At 46.1% G+C, this 22,181-nt stretch overlaps 1 protein-coding gene across 3 annotated transcripts in view; it reads left to right on the top strand.

Annotated features, from left to right (window-relative positions):
- The window catches only part of RPA1 (replication protein A1), a 64,121-nt gene extending 45,028 nt beyond the window's left edge, over positions 1-19,093 (top strand). For all 3 annotated transcript variants that reach the window (XM_030800490.1, XM_003277816.4, XM_030800491.1), the window contains 9 exons: positions 1,571-1,639; positions 1,793-1,985; positions 2,138-2,277; positions 3,109-3,257; positions 6,407-6,539; positions 11,053-11,229; positions 14,210-14,317; positions 17,384-17,470; positions 18,103-19,093. In XM_030800490.1, the coding sequence (XP_030656350.1) occupies positions 1,571-1,639; positions 1,793-1,985; positions 2,138-2,277; positions 3,109-3,257; positions 6,407-6,539; positions 11,053-11,229; positions 14,210-14,317; positions 17,384-17,470; positions 18,103-18,207 (1,161 nt within the window). In that variant the 3' untranslated portion in view covers positions 18,208-19,093. The remainder of the gene's footprint in view (positions 1-1,570; positions 1,640-1,792; positions 1,986-2,137; positions 2,278-3,108; positions 3,258-6,406; positions 6,540-11,052; positions 11,230-14,209; positions 14,318-17,383; positions 17,471-18,102) is intronic.
- Positions 19,094-22,181: the final 3,088 nt, after the last annotated feature.

The following is a 22,181-nucleotide window of genomic DNA, read 5'->3' as shown; positions in this document are numbered from 1 at the left end:
AAGAGCAGCGGACTCTCTTTTGTTGAGAAACAAAAGGCTCAGCTCTGTGGGCCCGTGAGGTGAAAAGTAATAGTAGGCCAGAGAGAAGCGTGATTGCTATTGTGCTTTTCCCTCTGTCATAGTCTTTTGATGCTGTCTGGAGTAGAGGGTTAAGGTCATAAATAAAATCTTTGATCTTAAATGACAGCGTTTGTAGCAGTAGAAAGTAGTTTTCTAAATATATAAGTAGCCTCATGGGCAGGAGAAGCTGGAGACCGTCTGATTTGCTGGCAGGTGCAGTCAAAGCACTGGGAGGTGATGCCTGCTTGTGAGCACCGTGGAGCTTTGGGCCACAGCAGAAGGCACACAGTTGTGACCTTGATATGGGAGAGTGGTTTTGTGGGAAATGGGTTCTGACTGTGCAGATTCTCTATTTGCTTTATTTAAACTAAACAAAACCATGACGATGAGACAAAATTCCTATGCCGTGGAAGCACGACAGTCTCGATTGCTGTTGATCTGTCCATTAGTTTTGTTAATAATTCCTGAAATTGCCAGGCGTGGTGGCTAACGCCTGTAATCCCAACACTTTGGGAGGCCAAGGTGGGCAGATCACTTGAGGTCAGGAGTTCGAGACCAGCCTGGCCAACATAGTGAAACCCCGTTTATACTAAAAATACAAAAATTAGCTGGGTGTGGTGGCAGGTGCCTGTAGTCCCAGCTACTTGGGAGGCTGAGGCAGGAGAATCGCTTGAACCCAGGAGGCAGAGGTTGCAGTGAGCCAAGATTGCACCACTGCACTCCAGCCTGGGCGACAGAGCAAGACTCCATCTCAAAAATAATAACAATTCCTAAAATGTACTTCAGCGTTCTTTTCAAACTGCTGCAGATTTCCTGTTTGTTCAAACTCCGAAAGGGGGAGAAAAAAATTGATGTTTTTTTTTGGAAGTTGATATAACACCCAAAATGTTTGTGTGATGGCAGAATCAATATTAGAACCTAATTTTTTTTACAAATTATTGCTCTAATGTATGGTGGTTGGCCACAATTTCTTGTCCACTTGTAAATTCTGGCTGACAGAAAAGCAAAAGTGAAAATCAGATCACAAGCAACTTGCAAACATGACTTATTCTGACATTCTTGGCAATGGCTCCGAATGTGAAATGGTTTGTCACTGAGAGGGCACCGTGGAGGGAGCCGATGAATCACCCTGTGCAGCACCTTCCTCGTGGGCTCCGGACGTGTCCCTCTGTATTCAACGTTTTTTGTTTTTATTGTCAGAATAAATTAAACTCGTCATTGCCGTTTTGTTCTGTTCTGTTTCTCAGTTGAGGTTAATGCAGCATGAGTATGGGATCAGCTAGTTGAAATTCTCATTCTTCGGCGGGGCCAATGACTTGAATGTGTGACTGTAAAATGCGGGTTCCTGGGATGTCCGTAGCCCTCTCTGGACCCCGTTTGTGCGAGGGCCACTGCTCTCAAGATGTCACTTTGGTGCTGGGGTGGCCTGTGTTCAGTCCCAGTGTCACTTTGGTGCTGGGGTGGCCTGTGTTCAGTCCCCCAGCCCTAACCTGCCCACGTGCTTCTGCAGGGTGAAATCAGAGCTACAGCTTTCAACGAGCAAGTGGACAAGTTCTTTCCTCTTATTGAAGTGAACAAGGTATGGCCGTGCCGACTTTAAAACTGACACCACCCCGGGGTGGAGTGCAGATGAGAAGACGCTGGCCCAGGGGAGGGGTGTGTGGTGGCAGACCAGGGGTTTCTGTCCGATCTGATGGTAGTCTCAGGTTCTGTGTCTTGGCCTCCTTCGCAGGTGTATTACTTCTCGAAAGGCACCCTGAAGATTGCTAACAAGCAGTTCACAGCTGTTAAAAATGACTACGAGATGACCTTCAATAACGAGACTTCCGTCATGCCCTGTGAGGACGACCATCATTTACCTACGGTTCAGTTTGATTTCACGGGGATTGATGACCTCGAGAACAAGTCGAAAGACTCACTTGTAGGTAAGCTCATGTATGAGAAGGAAGAGCAGGGATGACTAGCTTTCTTTGCAGTGTATGGGGCGGTGTCAGGCTTCAGTGCTTGCCGTTCCCCCTTTGCTGGCGTCAGAGTGGGAGCCTTGACCGCCTCCTGCTAACACGTGCATGTGTTTTAGACATCATCGGAATCTGCAAGAGCTATGAAGATGCCACTAAAATCACAGTGAGGTCCAACAACAGAGAAGTTGCCAAGAGGAATATCTACTTGATGGACACATCCGGGAAGGTGGTGACTGCTACACTGTGGGGGGAAGATGTAAGTGCTAGGATGGGGTCTTCAACACGCACAGGACCTCCTGGGGTTGGGGCGTGGTCATGTCCTATAGGATGGAGCCTTCAGCACACACAAGAGGAGCTCCTGGAGTTGGGGCAGGGGGGTGGGGTGGGTCTTGTCCTGTAGGATGGGCCATCAGCATGCATAGGAGCTCCCGGAGTTGGCTGGGGTTGGGGGGGTCTTGTCCTATAGGATGGAGCCTTTAGCACACACAGGAGGAGCTCCTGGGGTTGGGGTTGGGGGGGTCTTGTCCTATAGGATGGGGCCTTCAGCACACACAGGAGGAGCTCCTGGGTTTGGGGGGGTCTTGTCCTATAGGATGGGGCCTTCAGCACACACAGGAGCTGCTGGAGTTGGAGGGAGGGGTCTTGTCCTATAAGATGGGGCCTTCAGCACGCACAGGAGGAGCTCCTGGGGTTGGGGGGGTCTTGTCCTATAGGATGGGGCTGTCAGCACGCACAGGAGGAGCTCCTCATGGGAGCGGTTTTGTCCTATGAGTTGGGGGCTTTCACGATGTAGATGGGAAGGATTGTGCTGTCTGGCAAATATTTGAAATCCTATATCTTACTTCTGTGAGATTTGCTGTGATTCAAGCTTTACACGGGGAAATGCTCTTTCCCCTAACTCTAGGAAAGCAGTGATAGTTTTGATGTGTCTCTGAGTAGATTCTCATGTGTGAGGTCTTTCTTGTATGGATTCCATGTACACTGATTACATTCACTCTACTATTGACTGTTTGCCCTGTTTTCTATAAAAATCTTCTGTGTTCTTACTGCTAGTGACACTTGTATACTTCTGGTGTTTCTTTTACAGGCCGATAAATTTGATGGTTCTAGACAGCCCGTGCTGGCTATCAAAGGAGCCCGAGTCTCTGATTTCGGTGGACGGAGCCTCTCTGTGCTGTCTTCAAGCACTATCATTGTGAATCCTGACATCCCAGAGGCCTATAAGCTTCGTGGATGGTAGGTTTTGTGGGGCTAAACAAAGGGTTACTTGAGGCTGGGCTTTGAGAAAAGCTGGTTACAATCAGTATGGGAGATTTCTGCCAAGCAGAAGGCTTCGTCACTGAGTGGTGCAGCTCCTGTGTTTCTTGAAGGCATTATGCCTTCTGTGAGGATGGCTTTAAAGCCCTTAAACTGACAAACCTGTAATTCCAGGACAAACCTAGAGAGTCGGAGGAGGCAATTAGAATGTTAAGTGCTGCCTGCTGACCTCGATCCTGCCAAAGGAGGGGACAGCCAGGCTTCAGCAGCGGTGTGCTGAAGGCGCCTTTCTTTCCAGGGTTTAAGCTCTGGGCCTCTGTGGTGTGGGGGGAACACATGCTGTCTTCCTCTGTCAAGTCTTTGGTGCCGATCACATCTTCTAGCGTGTATTCACTAGACTCTGATCAAGTGTGGTGAGAACAATGGGCTTTTTGTTAGTATTAGATTGTTATTCCCAAAGCACTCAAGGGATGAGGAGAGCCTGTTAAAATCTCTTCACTGTATCTAGCTTTTTAGGACATTCAAACTCTGTCTTAAAAGAATGCTTCAAACTGAGACACAGGATGCGAGAATTAATGTGGTCAGGGAAGACACTTTGGCTAGCCCAAGCTTCAATAATTCCTATAGCTGTAGTCACCGGGGGAAGTGTGTCGGTTTCCAGCTGTGTCTTAGGATTTAAGCAACTAAAGAATGAGCTCATTTTACCTACTTCTCCTTTGTTTTGAGTCATTTGAATCAATGGCACTGGTGTTTGACCAGTTTCATGAAGCATCTTCTGGAATGTTCATGTCACTAAGCCATCCTCATGAGTAGTACGGTCCACACATATCTACCGAACTGCAGGGCCCATTCATAGTCTGACCAGAGCTAGCCACAGATTTGCTTTGTTCTTATTGCTTGATTTTCTTTTAGGCTCTGGAGTTCGACTCCAGGTTAATTGCATTCCCACATTAAAATCGCATTCCCACATTAAAATCGCATTCCCACATTAATGTCTTCATCTTTTAGCTGTCAATAACCATGATCCCAGTCAACATAAAAAGCACGGCTGTCCCCAGAATAAAATAACTTGGCATTGAGCAAAGACAAGCTCAGTGCATACACGATAGCTGGACAAGGATTAGAGATGTTTAGATCTTGGCTGTAACAATGCAGAGTTTTTATTGTAAGAAGGGCTGCCTCTCTCCTTGCTTGGTTGACTCCTGACGAGTGGTCTTTGGTGGCAAATGTCTCCTTGGAGCTTTTGAAACCGTTAACTTGTGTAGCTAGTAGTGTTGAAACAGATCGATGGGCCTTGCTGTGCCCCTGTGAGGGATTTAGCCGCTTACCTGACAGGAGAAGGCAGCTGTCTGCAGCTCAGGGTAACATCCATTCTGTGAGACGGTCTCTGTTTAAGGAACCTGTCCTGTGTGTGGTTACCCACCTTGGGATGGCCTTTCATCTCAGGCCAGCTCCTCTCCGCCGCAGCTGTGTTCCTGAGCCACTTTCTCCTTGGCCCCTTTTCCTTCATATCAATTGATGTGTGATCAAGAAGTACAATCAGTTTTCATAATAATTTAATACAAATTAATTTAACTTCGATATTAGCAAAAGTCAAATTTCACTAAGAAGGTAAATCTACAAGAAAAAAGATAGTGCCTTCTGATAAGTTGCTCTGGTTTATAAAATCTTTTGGGCCAGGCACGGTGGCTTATACCTGTAATTCCAGCACTTTGGGAGGCCGAGGTGGGCAATTGCTTGAGGCCAGGAGTTCAAGACCAGCCTGACCAATATAGTGAAATCTCGTCTCTACAAAAAATACAAAAATCAGCCGGCCGTAGTGGCGCCTGCCTGTAGTCCCAGCTACTCGGGAGGCTGAGGCACGAGAATCACTTGCCAGGAGGTGGAGGTTGCAGTGAGCAAAGTTGGTACCACCACACTCCAACCTGGGTGACAAAGCAAGACTCTGTCTCAAAACAAAAAAACCACTTTTGGCTTCTGTATCAGGCATAGGAGGCCTTTTATGGAAACCCTTTTGCTACCACGGTATATTGACTGTCCCTTTCCACACTGGTACATTTCGGTGATGATCACAACGCAGCTGCTGGCTGAGAATGAGCATTAGCAGCTTAGAGGACTACCCCAGACGGCCACTTTATAGCTTACGGGTTGTTGACTTTCCCAGTTTCTGATTTTAGGCCTGGGGTGGTCTCGCCACTAGCAATATGCAAGGCTAGTTTAAGAAAAGATTCTTTGGTACTTTGGCACTGATTCTCTTCACCACTGGGGGGCATCAAAGCAACTGAGATTCAAAGAAAGGTCATTCCGTTTGTTCGGTAGACTGGGCCAGGAGCAGTGCCTCACGCCCTGTAATCCCAGCACTTCGGGAGGCTGAGAGAGGAGGATTGCCCGAGTCCAGGAGTTTGAGATCAGCCTGGTCAACAGAGCAAGACCCCATCTCTTAAAAAAAAAAAAAAAAAAAATTTTTTTTTTTTTTTTTTTTTTTTTTTTTGAGTTGGAGTTCCGCTCTTGTTGCCCAGGCTGAAGTGTAATGGCGTGATCTCAGCTCACCGCAACCTCCACCTCCTGAGAATTGCCTTCAAGTGATTCTCCTGCCTCAGCCTCCCAAGTAGCTGGGATTACAGGCACCCACCACCACGCCCGGCTAATTTTGTATTTTTAGTAGAGACGGGGTTTCACCATGTTGGCCAGGATGGTCTCGATCTCTTGACCTCGTGATCTGCCCACCTCAGCCTCCCAAAGTGCTGGGATTACAGGCGTGAGCCACCGCGCCCGGCCTAAAAACAATTTTTTTAATGGGCCTGGGCATGGTAGTCCCAGTTACTTAGCAGGGCTAAGGTGGGAGGATCACTTGAGCTCAGGGGGTCAAAGCTGCCTTGAGCCATGATTGTATCATTGCACTCTAGCCTGGGTGACAGAGTGAAACTCTGACACCATTTTTTTTTTTTAATTTAAAGATTTAAAAAAATATGTAATTACGAAGATACCAGCTTCAGCCGACATGACCGTGACCTGTGTGAAAGCTGGGCGGGTGGTGGGAAACCTGTGTCTGGCGCATAGCAACAAGCTGCATATGGAGAAGCATATCATATCAAGCGCTCGTCATCGTTATTCGTTCATGTTTTCAGGTTTGACGCAGAAGGACAAGCCTTAGATGGTGTTTCCATCTCTGATCTAAAGAGCGGCGGAGTCGGAGGGGCTAACACCAACTGGAAAACCTTGTATGAGGTGAAATCTGAGAACCTGGGCCAAGGTGACAAGGTACCCAGCATTCCTAACCACCTTCACAAAGGGCTGTAAAGTGTGCAGAAGGATGGATTTAGAAACTTGGTTTCCGGCAGCAGCTGTCGGAGCTGTAATTCTTAGCCGGGGCTGTGACCTGAGCATGGCGTGGGGGTTGAGAATCACTGGCAGAGGGAAGTAGCCAGGTGTGCTCATGGGAATATGTGTTACCCCTCAGGGTACTGGAGGCAGAAGAGTCTGAAGAACTCTAAGAGTCAATTCGTAGAGGGGTCTTGGAGCAGGGGTGACAGTCAAGCTTCGTGGTATAATATCACCTGCCTTCGGGTCCATGTTTCTTTTCTGTGATGCTTCCTGCAAATTTAAGCGCCCACATATCAAAAATATGTTTTTTGAGATGAGCATTAGTCCAGCTCAGTGTCCAACGTGAGGCAGTTTCACGGGTGCTGTTCCTGGCTGTAGAACAGTGTAATAACCTCATAGGCTGAGAGTTGCTGGCATTCCCTGACAAGGATTGGCCCTGACATTTGACTTTTAGTTGCGGCTTTCCTTTCAGTGTTTGTATTTAATGACCCTCCTCCCATCTTGATCTAAACCTGTATTCTGCCAGCAGTTTAGTGTTTAGATTATTTATTTCTCCTTTATGCCTGCTCTTTCATTTTCATCGTATACGGTGTAGGTTTCATTCCTACTGTCCCATTTCACTGTATACCCTTATCCATCATTGTCAACAGCAGCTCTTAAGTGCTCTTATCGAACATCTCGAGAATTAACACTGGACAGATCCTTGTTGTCGTGTCATGGGACACCCACTCTTTCGGTTCTCTGTAATCCCAGCTACCCAGGAGGCTGAGGCAGGTGGATCACATGAGCCCAGTTCGACTGAGCAACATGGAAGACTCCTTCTCTTAAAACAAAAACTTTATGGCTAAAAACTGCTGACAATCATCTGAGCCTTCAGCGAGTCATAATCTTCTCGCTGGTGGGGGTTTGTTTCAGGATTGATGGCTGACCGATCACGGCGATGGTTGCCGAACATCCGGGTGTCTTTTGCAGTTTCTTAAAATAAGACAGCAGTGAAGTTTGCCACATTGGTTGACTCTTCCTTTCACAAAAGATTTCTCCATAGCAGGCGATGCTGTTTGACAGCATTTTACCCACAGGAGAACTTTTTAAAATTGGAGTCTCTCCCTCTCAGGTCCTGTCACTGCTTTATCAACTAAGCTTATGCGAATTCTGAATCCTTTGTTGTCATTTCAACAATGCTCACAGCGTTCTCATCAGAAGAGATTTCATCTCAAGACACCACTTTACTTGCCCATCTTAAGGAGCGCCCCTCATCCGTTCGAGTTTGATCCTGATATTACAGCAGTTCAAGCCCATTTTCAGGCTCCACTTGTAATTCTAGTTCTCTTGTTATTTTTATCACATCTGCAGATCCCTCCTCCGCTGAAGTCTTGAAGCCTCAGTGTCTACCATGAGGGTTGGAATCAACTTGTTCCAAACTCCTGTTGATGTTGGGATTTTGACCTCCTCCCATGAATCATAAATGTTCTCTTTTTTTTTTTTTTTAAACTTGAGACAGGGTCTCATTCTGTCAGTCAGGCTGGAGTGCAGTGGCTTGGTCACAGCTCACTGCAGTCTAAACTTCCCCAGGCTCCCAAGCTGGGACTACAGGTGCTACCACACCTGGCTAGTTGTATTTTTTGTAGAGACTGAGTTTTGTCATGTTGCCCAGGCTGCTTTCAAACTCCTGGGCTCAAGGGATCTCCCTGCCTCAGCCTCCCAAAGTGCAGGAGTTACAGGCGTGAGCCACTGTGCCCAGCCAGCTGTTCTTAATAGCATTTAGAATGGTGAATCCTTTTCAGGTTTTCAATTTACTTTCCCCAGATCCATTAGAGGAATCACTGTGGCAACTATCACCTCATGAAATGTCTTAGACTTAAAAAGTCAAAATTACTCTTCGATCTGCATGAGCTGCAGAACAGATGCTGTTATCAAGCAAGCATGAAAACAGTATGAATCTCCTTGCACTGTGCGTCTCCATTGAGCCCTCAGGTGAACAGGTGCATGTCAATGAGCAGTCATATGTTTAAAAGCATGTCTTTTTCTGAGGAGTAGGTCTCAACAGCGGGCTTAAAATATTCCATAAACCACACTATAAATAGATATGCTGTCATCCAGGCTTTGATATTCTATTGATAAAGCAGAGGCAAAGTAGATTTAGCATAGTTCTTCAGAGCCCTAGGACTTTTGACATGGTCAGTGAGCACTGGCTTCACCTTATAGTCCCCAGCTGCATTCACGCCTAACGGGAGAGTCACCCTGTCCGTTGAAGCATTGAAGCCAGACATTGATTTCTACTCTCTAGGACGAATGTTCTTGATGGCATCTTCTTCCAGAAGGCTGTTGTGTCTACGTTGAGAATCTGTTGTTGAGCGCAGCCATCTTCATTGGTGGTCCTAGCTAGATCTTCTGGATAACTTCCTGCAGCTTCTCCGTCAGCACTTGCTGCTTCACCTTGCACTTTTGTTACGGAGACGGCTTCTTTCCTTAACCCTCATGAACCAACATCTGCTAGTTTCCGTCTTTTCTTCTGCAGCTTTTTTTTTTTTTTTGAGACAGAGTCTCACTCTGTCACCCAGGCTGGAGTGCAGTGGTGCAATCACAGCTCACCTCAGCCTCTGGAGTAGCTGGGACTACAGGTGCACACCACCGTGCCCTGACAGTTTTTTGTAGAGACTGGGTCTCACTATGTTGCCTGGCTGGTATCCAACTCCTGGGCTCCTCCTCTTGCCTCTGCCTCTCAAAGTGCTGGGATTACAGGTGTGAGCCACTGCACCTGGCCTCTTCTGCAGCTTTCTGACCTCTCTCAGCCTTCATGGAATTGAAGAAAGGTGAGGCCTTGCCCTGGATTAGGCTTTAGCTTAAGAGAATGTTGTGGCTTGCTTGATCTTCTATCTGGACCACTACAACTATCAGCAATAAGGCTGTTTGCTTTCTTATTTGTGTATTCAAAGGAGAGAGACAGGAGTAGTTGATTGGAGGATCAGCCAGCATACATACAACATTTATCAATATCAGTTCCCCATCTCATATGGGCGCAGTTAGTGGCACCCCAAAACAACTACAATAGTGATGTTAAAGATCACCATAGGCCAGGCGTGGTGGCTCTTTCCTGTAATCCCAGCACTTTGGGAGGCCGAGGCAGGCGGATCACCTGAGGTTAGGAGATCGAGACCATCCTGACCAACGTGGTTAAAACTCCGTCTCTACTAAAAATACAAAAATTAGCTGGGCGTGGTGGCACACGCCTGTAGTCCCAGCTACTCGGGAGGCTGAGGCAGGAGAATTGCTTGACCCTGGGAGGTGGAGAGTGCAGTGAGCTGAGATGGTGCCACTGCACTCCAGCCTGGTGACAGAGCGAGACTCCATCTCAGAAAAAAGAAAAAAAAATCACCATAACAGATATGATAATAATGAAAAAGGGCCAGGCATGGTGGCTTACCCCTATAATCCTCGCACTTTGGGAGGCCAAGGTGGGTGGATCACTTGAGGTTTGGAGCTCGAGACCGGCCTACCCAACATGGCAAAACCCCATCTCTACTAAAAAATACAAAAATTAGCCAGTCTTGGTAGTGCACGCCTGTAGTCCCAGCTGCTTGGGTGGCTGAGGCAGGAGAATCACTTGAACCTGGGAGGCAGAGGCTGCAGTGATCGGAGATTACGCCACTCACTGCACCCCAGCCTGGGCGACAGAGCGAGACTCTGTCTCAAAAAATACATATACATTGAAAAAGTTTGAAATCTTGGAAGAATTACCAAAATGTGACACAGAGACATAAAGTGAGCACCTGCTATTGGGAAAATAGTGCATTTACTTGACCCAGGGGTGTCACAAGTCTTCAATCTGTAAAAAATGCCGTCTCTGTCAAGTGCAGTAAAGCAAAGCACAGTCAAGTGAGGTGTGCCTGTAGTTGCAGCAGAGACTTATGACCAAATGGCTGCTAAGGCCCGAAATATTTACTCTTCGGCTTTCTACAGAAGCAGCTTGCTGATCCCTGGCCTAAACAAGGAAAAGGTGAATCTAGGCCAAGTCATGACTGCCGTGTTTTGAGTGCGGGAGGGATGGTTGATGGTTGTTGCACTGGATGTTTGTGGTCCGCATTCTGTATTTCCTGCCTTTGGAGGATCAGGATCGGGAGAAACAAATCTTTGTCTTTCATACAGTCTTCAAGCAAACAGGAAAACAATTTCACTTTTAATTAACTCAGTCTAATTTAGATTAACTCTTTTATTGTTAAGGAATTATCTGCCTTAGCACTTGGCTTATTACCTTCATGGGTTTTGTAATTGGCTCGTGTGATTTCTTAAACTACAGAATGAACGATTCCCCGTGATCATGTGTGATCGTGAGGATTGGAATATAGAAACACTTATCACCTAAACGTAAGGGCAGGCTTTGAGCCGCCTCTCGGTCCGATCCCGAGCGGGCTCACGGCTCCGTGCCTCATGCTCTTCTTTTCTCCCGAAGCCGGACTACTTTAGTTCTGTGGCCACAGTGGTGTATCTTCGCAAAGAGAACTGCATGTACCAAGCCTGCCCGACTCAGGACTGCAATAAGAAAGTGATTGATCAGCAGAATGGGCTGTACCGCTGTGAGAAGTGCGACACTGAATTCCCCAGTTTCAAGTACCGCATGATCCTGTCAGTAAGTAGCCTCGGCCGATGAGAACCACGGTTGTGTTTGTTGAGGCCTCCCGTTTGCCAGGCACTGTGGCCACAATAGTAGAAACAGAGTCATCCTGGCAGGAAGCCTGCAGATGAGTAGGTGTGGAAGAGCTTATCCATCCTCTTTTTCATGCCAGAAAGTAGCGTTGAGATACCCCAGCTGATTCAGTCTTTCATGCATGTCATACAACCATAGCATCAGTGACACTTGCCTGCTAATAACTGCTATGAAGATAAATTAAATTGAAATGGCATTTATAGACAGCACTAATTGTACTTACACAGCCAATGCCTGTATTTAGTTATTTTCATGCAGATAATCTATTCTCTAGCTTTAGTATAGCTGACTTCAGAGGAGTGTGACGGTGTGCTGATGTGAGATTGTTGCTTTTTTGCATTTTAAGAATTGTTTCTTTCTGTTTTAAAAACCTTTTAAAAAAAGTTGTAAAGTTGGGTTTTAAAAAACTTTTTTTTTTTTTTTTTTTTTTTTTTTTTTTAAGAAAGAGGGGTCTCATCTCACTGTGTTGTCCAGAATAGAGTGCAGTGGCATCATCACAGCTCACTGTGGCCCCAACCTCCCGGGCTTAAGCAGTCCTTCCACCATGGCCTCCCAAGGAGCTGCGACTACAGCTGTGCACCATCACATGCAGCTAATTTTAAAAATCATTTTATTGTAGAGACAGGGTCTCGCTCTGCTGTTCAGGCTGGTCTCAAATTCCTGGCCTCATGTCATCCTCCCACCTCAGCCTTCCAAAGTGCTGGCATTACAAGCCTGAACCACTGCACCCAGCCTTCAGGTTTTTATTTTGTTTTGTTTTGTTTTCAATGATAGAACTAGGCGATGATAGCAGTTTAAGAAAACAGTTTAAGGCTGGGCACAGTGGCTCACTTTTGTAATCCCAGCACTTTGGGAGGCCAAGGCAGGTGCATCACCTGAGCTCAGGAGTTTGAGACCAGCCTGGCCAACATGGTGAAACCCCGTCTCTACTAAAAATAAAAAATTAGCTAGGCGTGGTGGCGGGTGCCTGTAGTCCCAGCTACTTGGGAGGCTGAGGCGGCAGAATCACTTGAACTCGGGACGCAGAGGTTGCAGTGAGCCGAGATCACACCATTGCACTCCAGCCCGGGCGACGAGCAAAACTCCGTCTCAAAAAAAGAGAAAAAGAAAAGAGTTTCACATTTTTCCAAAAGATGATTTGGCAGTAATATATCAGAAGCCTGAAAAATGTTCATTTTGTCCAGGCGCAGTGGCTTGTGCCTATAACCCCAGCACTTTGGAAGGCTGAGGCAGGATGGTTGCTTGAGGCCAGGAGTTCGATATCAGCCTGGGCAACATGGCAAGACCCTGTCTCTACAAAAAGTAAAATTAGCTGGCTGTGGTGGTATGCACTTGTCCCAACTACTCATGAGGCTGCGGTAGGAGGATCGCTTGAGCCCGAGAGGTCAAGGCTACAGTGAGCCGTGATCGTGGCACCGCACTCCAGCGTGGATGACAGAGTCAGACCCTGTCTTTAAAAAATAAGTAAATAGGCCGGGCGCGGTGGCTCAGGCCTGTAATCCCAGCACTTTGGGAGGCCGAGGCGGGCGGATCATGAGGTCGGGAGATCGAGACCATCCTGGCTAACACAGTGAAACCCTGCCTGTAATAAAAATACGAAAAAATTAGCCGGGCGTGGTGGCGGGCGCCTGTAGTCCCAGCTACTCGGGAGGCTGAGGCCAGGGAATGGTGTGAACCCGGGAGCCGGAGCTTGCAGTGAGCCAAGATCGCGCCACTATACTCCAGCCTGGACGACAGAGCGAGACTCCGTCTCAAAAATAAATAAATAAAATAAAATGTGAGTTTAGCAGGAAAGTTCTATAGGCTCATTTTTTGTAAACTATAAACTTTTCATTGAACTAAGATGAAGAAAATTTGTTTTAGTTTATCAAAACATCAGCCTTTCTATTAAACTCCTCCACAGTGCAATCTCCCACACACTTGTTTGATTTGATATTTATCACGTCTGCGTCTTTGTAGTTCTTGCCCTATGTAATGAGATGCTTTTTGCTTCTTAGAAGGATAGCGCGGGGTAAAGGAAGTGTGAGCCCAGGATGTGATACCGTTGCTGTGTATTGAGAGTGCTTTTCACTTTTAACTGGTTTCGTCACCTTATTTTTCATCATAACATTCTCTGTATTAAAAGCCTTGTACACATGCAAAATGAAGATGTAAAATTGTCAAAATGATGCCTTACAGAAAAACTACTCTTATTTGTACAAAGGCTATTACTTTAGCAAGTGGATTCCTTGAGATCTGCTTTCTTCCTTGACTTTCCCCTATTTAATTTTACACCACAGCCCAATGGGAGACACTTGATTACTCATTTCCTTTGCCAGGTCAATTTGGTGACTGACAGAGGCCCATGAGCAGGCTCTTCAGTTGTCTGGGTGCCCAGCAGTGACAGAGCCATCTCACGGAACTCCTCCTAGGGACTACAGAGTGGGCAATTGAAAATGCAGAGAACTCCCCCGATTCATTCAAAACCCTTCATCCAAAGCCAGCTGCACCTGGACAGGAACTAATCTGATGAGCCTCTCTCTGTCGCCCAGGCTGGAGTGCAGTGGCGCGATCTCGGCTCACCGCAACCTCTGCCTCCCGGGTTCGAGTGATTCTCCCGCCTCAGCCTCCTGAGTAGCTGGGATTACAGGCACCTGCCACCATGCCTGGCTAATTTTTGTATTTTTAGTAGAGACGGGGTTTCACCATGTTGGCCGGGCTGGTTTCAAACTCCTGACCTCAAGTGATCCGCCCGCCTCGGCCTCCCAAAGTGCTGGGATTACAGGCGTGAGCCCACTGTACCCAGCCCTCTCTGGAAATTATTTTAATAAGTGGAAAAAGAGCATTAACCTCTCCCCGTCTTCTTAGTGTGTCTTCTTTTTATTATTTCTTTGCTGAAATAATGTAGAATTGTGTTTTTTAGGTAAATATTGCAGATTTTCAAGAGAATCAGTGGGTGACTTGTTTCCAGGAGTCTGCTGAAGCTATCCTTGGACAAAATGCTGCTTATCTTGGGGAATTAAAAGACAAGGTCAGCCACATATTTTATTATAACTTTTATAACTTTTAATGGTTCTCATTCTATAACACTGACCCCACACACTTTTTTTTTTTTTGAGATGGAGTCTTGCCCTGTTTCCCAGGCTAGAGTGCAGTGGCGCAATCTCGGCTCACCTCAGCCTCCGCCTCCCGGGTTCAAGTGATTCTCCTGCCTCAGCCTCCTGAGTAGCTGGGATTGCAGGCGCCCGCCACCACGCCCGGCTAATTTTTGTATTTTAGTAGAGACGGGGTTTCACCATGTTGGCCAGGCTGGTCTCGAACTCCTGACCTCATCATCTGCCCACTTCAGCTGCCCAAAGTGCTGGGATTACAGGCGTGAGCCACCACACCTTGCCCAACACTGACCCTCTTTTTGCTGTTTAATATTTTTTAGTTTGTTTCTTTTTGGTGTTGTATACAGTTTCTCAGCCTGATAATTATTTAAGATCTCATCTGATGTTACCTAATTTTGTCCATTTTGGTTGTGCTTAACAATGAAATAATGTATATAAAAGTACTTTAAAACCAAAGCACTTTCTAAGTCTTAAGCCACCCGTTTCTCCTGTTCCTATTAGCACGTCAGAGCTAGTGTGCCTGCGGGAGTTGTCCCTGAAACAACCTGAATTACTACAGGCATGCTTTTTTAACACAGTAAATACCTTCCAGAAAAGTTGAGTCAGATCCTGGTTTAAATGCACATATATCAAGTTCCTGGGTCTGTCCTATAAAACAATAATAATAAATGCACATATAAGGTACCTGTCATTTCAGCCCATCAGACAGTTCTTAGCAGTGACTTTCTTCTGTAAGATAACTTTGTCTATTTCATTTTTATAAGTTTGCATTTTCACATATTAGGTTTATTTAATGCACAGAATAGATTGCTAATAATGCTGAATTTAGGAAAGGTAGTTGCTCAGATAAAACATAAGGAAGACCAATAAAAGCTATGTTTTCTGGGCCACATAAATGGGCACCTGTCTGTAGATGGCTTTTTTCTCCCGATTTCCTCCAAATTGGTTGGAATACTTGTAAAGACCGCAAAGATGAAAGGCTTTGCCGTTTGTTCTGGTGTGTTTTTCTTTTTCTTTCCTGTCCCCAGTTCTGTCTGTTTGGGCTCTGCCCCTGACTCTTTTTTTAAGTTGTTCATGAGATCTCTCAAAATAGTCTCAACAAATCCTGTCACAGAAATAACTAGAATTGACTTTGAAGTGTGATAGTATCTTTTGTCTGTTTTCACCTGGTCCTCAATTTTCATATCAGATTTTAAGGCCCAAGTCAGCCTTTCAGGATTTTTTATGAGCTTATTATATTTGACTGTTTTTACTGCCGGTGAATGAGGACATATAAAAACTTCCCCGAGGAACCGTGAGATCTTGGAGTATGCACTCCACACCCCTCACCTTGGAAGCATAATGGCAGCCGGTGTAATTTTCTCAAGCTTTAACCCATTGTTTTATTTTCATATCTGAAAGTCCAGGGGATGCATTTGGTTTTGGTTTGCGTTTTGATCAAGTAACCTTTACAGAAAAGAGTTCTGTATAGCAAAGCTGCTTTCACGCGCTGCGTGTCTTGCAAAAAATACTAGGTTGGTGTGAACTATTAATTTCTTTTTTTTTTTGTCAAAGGTCTCAATAACTCTGTTAATATAGTTATTATACATTTACTTATGCATCTTTATACAAAGTATATTCTCTAATTCCTGTCTGTTTACCAGATTTTTTTTTTTTTAATAAACTTAAATTGAATTTGAGGAGTGAGAGAGGGAAGAGGATTGTTCTTTAGGCCTTCCCTGGCCTTTGCCCACTTCAACAGTCTTCTCTGCTTGCACACCAAATCAGTAGCTATAAATACAGAGGCTGAAATCACGAATTATATTGAACTTTCTTCTGAGTGTTTTTCCTTTTTTTTTTTTTTTTTTTTTTTTGAGACAAGGTCTTGCCTCATCACCCACGTTGGAGTGCCATGGTGTGCGATCATGGCTCACTGCAGCTTCAAACTCGGGTTTAGACAGTCCTCCCACCTCAGTCTCCTGAGTAGCTGGGACTACTGGTACACGCCACCATACCTGGCTTGAATTTTTTTTTTTTTTTGGTAGAGATGGGGTCTTGCTTACTATGTTCCCCAGGCTGTTTTGAACTCCTGGCCTCAAGCAGTCCTCCCACCTTGGTCTCCCAAAACACTGGGATTATAGTCATGCACCATACCTGACCTCCTCTTAATTTTTTTTTTTTTTTTTTTTTGAGAGTCTTGCTCTGTAGCCCATGCTGGAGTGCAGCAGTGCAGTCTCAGTTCACTGTAGCCTCTGCCTCTCAGGTTGAAGCAATTCTGCCTCAGCCTCCCTAGTACCTGGGATTACAGGCACCTGCCTCTATGCCCAGCTAATTTTTGTGTTTTTAGTAGAGTTGGGGTTTCACCATGTTGGCCAGGCTGGTCTTGAACTCCCAACCTCAAGTGATCCACCCGCTTCCACCTCCCAAAGCGCTGGGATTACAGGTGTGAGCCACCGTGCCCAGCCTTAAAGTCTTAGAAACTTCCTAAGAGCGTTTTTAATTTTTTGTGTCTAGTAAAACATACATAACCAAATTTGCCTTTGTAACCATTTTTACGTGTACAGTTTAGTGGCGTTAGGTACATTCACATTACTGTGCCCCTGTCACCACCATCCTTTTCCAGTACTTTTTTTAATAGGCAGATTCATAGAGACAGACGACAGACTTGTGTTTTCCAAGGATGGAGGGAAAGGGAGAATGGAGACACTGTTCATGGGTGACGATTTGAAACTCTGCACATTAAGCAATAGATCCTTTTCCAAAACCCTCTTCTCCCTGGCCCTGACAGCTGCCATTCTACCGTCTGTGAATGTGATTAGTGTTTTAATTTTCAATAAGATTCTACTTAAAACAGTTTTATGTAATGTTACCTGTAGATTCGTCATTCATGAGTAATTTCAAACTACCCAGGAGATGCATTTTCAGAAGGCTTTTTAAAAGTCTTAGCAGTGTTTGCAGGTTGCCCAGTGGTTTCCATGTGTCAAGTTTGATATTTGTTTTTGCAGAATGAACAGGCATTTGAAGAAGTTTTCCAGAATGCCAACTTCCGATCTTTCATATTCAGAGTCAGGGTCAAAGTAGAGACCTACAATGTAAGTAAGGGCTAAGGGCCCGGGCAGCAGGGTTAGTGGTGGGGAGGTGCTGTTTGTCACCCATGGCAGTGTGGCGACACTCACTGGCAGGGAATTACTGTACTCACTGTGTGCCAGACCCCAGTGCTGACTTTGCCCAACACAGGCGAAGTGAAGAGAGGCTGCCTCCCCAGAGCTGAGACAGGACAGACTCTGTCCTCTCCCTCTGCTGCAGGTGCTCTTTATTTCACCACTCAGCTTTTCTTGAAATGAAAGTTTAAAAGTTTAGCTTTCAGAACTAGCTGTGTGGCTTTGGGCAAGTCACATGTCCTCTCTGGGCTATATCCCCTGCAGTAGAGAGAATAAATGAAACTAGAGAAACTCTGTAAAGTCCATCTCACTGGGATTCTAGGCTTCTGAGTGTTTGGGAGCTTGGGTAAAGAATCAGAAGGGCCTGTGCTAGAGAAAGGACCTGTTCACTCGCCCAGCCCCAGACATTCAGGACGAGGCTGTCACTCACTGGAATGACTGAACTCTGAACCTGGTGTGTCTGTTCCCTCCCACTGGGCTCATTGAAACCACGGAAGCAAAAGGGGTTTCACTGCTCCACGCCACGCTTTCACCGCTCACAAACCGCTTCTCTCTTTCTGAAGGATGAGTCTCGAATTAAGGCCACCGTGATGGACGTGAAGCCCGTGGACTACAGAGAGTATGGCCGAAGGCTGGTCATGAGCATCAGGAGAAGTGCGTTGATGTGAGGAGAGCAGTGCTGACTGGGCAGAAGTTTGCAAAGAGCCAGAATGGAATCGATTTCCTCCCACCTCCGTGTGACGATCCCGTGTTAGCTACACAGCACAGAGGCTCTTTATGGTGGACTAAGCAGTTTCCTCTCTCATGCGCATCTCAGAACCCATCGGTAGGCAAAGGAAAATACGCTCAGGTGGCTGTGGTGTAGACCGTGTCAGGCCTCGGGAGTCAGCCAGCGGTTAGTGTAAGACCAGTCACTCCCTCTGCCTTCAGGCTTTGTCAATTTCATTATCATCAAGCAGGAATTATGTCGTAAGTCGCTGTCCCTAACTGCAGACCATGAAGTAAATTATGTAACTAGGTTTTTGCTTCTCCAGCGGTGACCCCCCCCTCACAACTTGGCTTCTTCTCAACATGAGGAGCTGAGAAGCGGTTGTGGGCACCTGGGTATTTTAGTAAGTGTCTTCCTAGAATTCAAAGGCTCGCCCTTTCTAGAGGTGCTACGTAGTTTGTTAATGCTTGGAATGGCAATAGGGTAGAATTATTAATCAAAGGCATATCTTTTGTATCTGAAGAGTATCCTTCCTTCAGGGTTTAATAGACTGAGTCAGATGGGTCTGATATTAATCAAAATTGTCTCTTCTGAGGACCGCTGATAAGCATTGACTTGCTGTCCCCTAAGGAAATCCAAGCGGCTACAAAGCGTTTCTTTACTTTTCACTTCAATTAATGCTGCGCTTCGCTTGGTGAACGTGTACTTTTTCTACCTGTACACATTCCTGCATTCGTGTATTTTGCTTTTTTGACTAAAGCTGTGTTACATGGAAAGGATTTTGAAGCCTTTTGTTTCCCTTGCTTTGTTTTAATAAACAGTATATTCTTTGCTTGTGAATCCTACTTTCTTTGAATGCAAAGAGTTCCTATAACTGGAAAGCCATTAATTAGCCTTCATAAGAAATGTTCACTTGGGGGAGATGTTAACTCATTATAAACCTGAAGATTAGTCCAAGGCATGGAGATCCTTCTTCCTAGTGTTTGCAGCCCTGAAATGCATCTTTAAAAGCATGAAAACACTAAAAACAAAAAGCCCTTTTGCCTGAGGATGCTGATGATCTGGCACCTGGGATTTTATTGATGTTTATGCAGCGCTCTGACACCAGCCAGGCTTTGCAATGTGTACAGACAGTGAGCCGGTAAGAAAACAGTAATTATGCTAGTGGGCCTTTCACTCAGCAAGAGCATGCTTGCTCTGTGTCTTCCTAATCATATTAATTATCTATCCGGTGGCTGCAACACACCGCCTGCCATTGGCTGCACATCTCGCCCTCGTACCCCGGCAGTGCGGCGGTCACTCTGCAGCCAGGGGACCTGCTGTTCATCGCTGCAGATGCTGCCTGTGGAGGCTTTTGGAGATGGGGAGTGATGGTGTCCTGTCTGTGTCCCCCCTCGCTGTCCGCCGTTGACATAGGAGCCAGTCAGCCGTAGACGGGACGACTTCCGCTCCTGAGGACAGACACAGAGGGACTCCTGCTCAGCCTCACTAATTGTTCAGACACATTCCTTCCTACCCTTCTCTAGTCTCAAGAGATGGTAACTGGGTCGCATTTCAGTCTCTGACTGAGGCCTCAGCCATTTTTATGGAAGTTATTTTCTGTCTGACCTTGCTTATAAAGCATCGACGAGAAAATTACAGTCTTCAACCCTCTTCTGGATTGACAAATTGTGGGTGGGAAGCGGCGATCTAGCTTTCAGCCCAGTAACCAGTCTTTTATGCCTACGACTCCCAGCATTCCCTCCTCTCCCGACGTGTCTGTCCACACAGTGAAGAGGCCTGACCCGCTGTGGCACTAGGACAGGACGCGTCCAGGGAGCGTTAACTCCCGTCCTTGCGCCTTCTCAGTGGCCAGCCTGATGAAACCAGCACGTCTCCGTGGATGTGATTGGAAACCCGGAGGCAGTGCCAGGGGGAGGGCTCCCTCGAGGTGGCTGTTTCTAACAGATTTCCCCACTCAAAGACCAGATTGCCCGCAGAGGAGCATCAGGAACTGGCTCCGCTGTTGAGCTTTTAAGAGATTTTGGTCCCTGCGGGTTGCATAAATAGATTCTGGCTCACAGTTCATAGAATTCTCTTGGATATAGTTTACCTCGAAAGGCTGTTCATGTTGTTCTATTTCTCCTCTTTCACTTAGAGATCAATGTTGATTTTGTGTACACCATGACATCAGCGTTAAGCAATTAGGAGAAAAAAATCTAATCATTTCGCCTTTATTTCAAGTGGTTCTTGAATTCCCTCCAGTCTCATTGTGAAAGGGGCAGGGAAAAAAATACAAGGGTAATAATCTGATTTCTGTCCATATTTCCAGTGTTTTATGGTTTCCATTAAAACCTTGCTAATCTCTCGCGTGCTGTTCCTTTTTTGAACTGCAGGGTCAAAAATGTTCCCCTCCCCCACTCGGGAGTGGGCTGTCTTCAAAAAGTATAAATACTATTGATCTTGGTATTTAATACACTAATGAAACCCATGGTTATTGACTACATAATTAATATACTGTCTAAAGTGAAGTTTGGCCGCCCAGTATGTAAAGGTTTATATTGACTCGTGTTTCTTTGGCAATATGCCGCCCAAGGTTTTATTTATAGAGGATGAAACAGGTTGTTTGGTCTCCTTTTCTTCTTTTCACCTGTTAGAAGGCCACTGTTCCCCTAGTAAATTGATTGTTTCCTTGTCTCAAAGAGAAGATTCCCCCCACCCCCCGGCCACTTTTTATGTGGTTTGTTAGCTCTTAGTCTTATATCCACTCTGCTGGTAGAGTTCTGGCTTTTATAAACACCTTTGGAAATCATGGGTTCCTCAAAAAGAGAGCTTAGATCTTTAATTTTCACTTAAAAAAAAAACTGGTATGTTTTGTTATTAAGACGTTAAGTAAATGTTTAAGGAAAAAAGGATTATTTGGACTATTGACTATTTCTTTTTTTTTTTTTGAGACGGAGTATTGCTCTGTCACCAGCTGGAGTGCAGTGGCCATCTTGGCTCACGCAGCCCCCCCCGGTCACGCCATCCCCCCACCCTCCGATAGCTGGACTACATGCCCGCCACCACGCCCGCTATTTTTGTATTTTAGTAGATGGGTTTCACCGTGGTTCGATTCCTGACTCGTGATCTGCCCCCCCTCCCAATGCTGGATACACGTGACCCCCCCCCGACTTTGCTATTTCTTATGCAGTAATGTTTGTTTGTTTGGAGACAGAGTCTTGCTCGGTCACCCAGGCTGGAGTGCAGTGGCATGATCTCAGCTCACTGCAACCTCCGCCTCCCAGGTTCAAGCAATTCTCCTGCCTCAGCCTCCTGAGTAGCTGGGATTACAGGCGCCCGCCACCACGCCTGGCTAATTTTTTGTATTTTTAGTAGAGACGGGGTTTCACCATGTTAGCCAGGATGGTCTCGATCTCCTGACCTCGTAATCCACCTGCCTCGGCCTCCCAAAGTGCTGGGATTACAGGCATGAGCCACCGCGCCCGGCCTCCATGTTTATTTTAGGAAAATAATCTGCAGTTAAGAAAAACGAAATTGGCCTGGCACAGTGGCTCACGCCTATAATCCCAGCACTTTGGGAGGCTGAGGTGGGCAAATCGCTTGAGCCAAGGAGTTTGAGACCAGCCCGAGCAACATAAGGAGACCCCGTGCCTACAAAAAAAAAAATAGCCGGGCGTGGTGGCACGCGCCTGTAGTCCCAGCTACCTGGGAGGCTGAGGCAGGAGGATCCCTCCCCGGGAGGCAGAGGCTGCAGTGAGCCAAGATCACGCCATGGCACTCCAGCCTGAGTGACTGAGGGAGACTCCATTTCAAAACAAAAAAATCACAAACATAATTAAAAGATTTACTAATCATTAATAGCTTTAGATAAATAATTTTAAGTGGGGTTTGGCTCTTTGGATGTGTTCTGAGCCAATTCACTCTTGCAGGATGCTTATACTTTTCTAATTG

This window comes from Nomascus leucogenys, chromosome 19 (assembly GCF_006542625.1).
Source record: "Nomascus leucogenys isolate Asia chromosome 19, Asia_NLE_v1, whole genome shotgun sequence".
In the NCBI taxonomy this organism is placed as follows: Eukaryota; Metazoa; Chordata; class Mammalia; order Primates; family Hylobatidae; genus Nomascus; species Nomascus leucogenys.
Note: the sequence above shows the minus strand (reverse complement) of the source record. Positions and strands in the feature narration are given on the sequence as shown.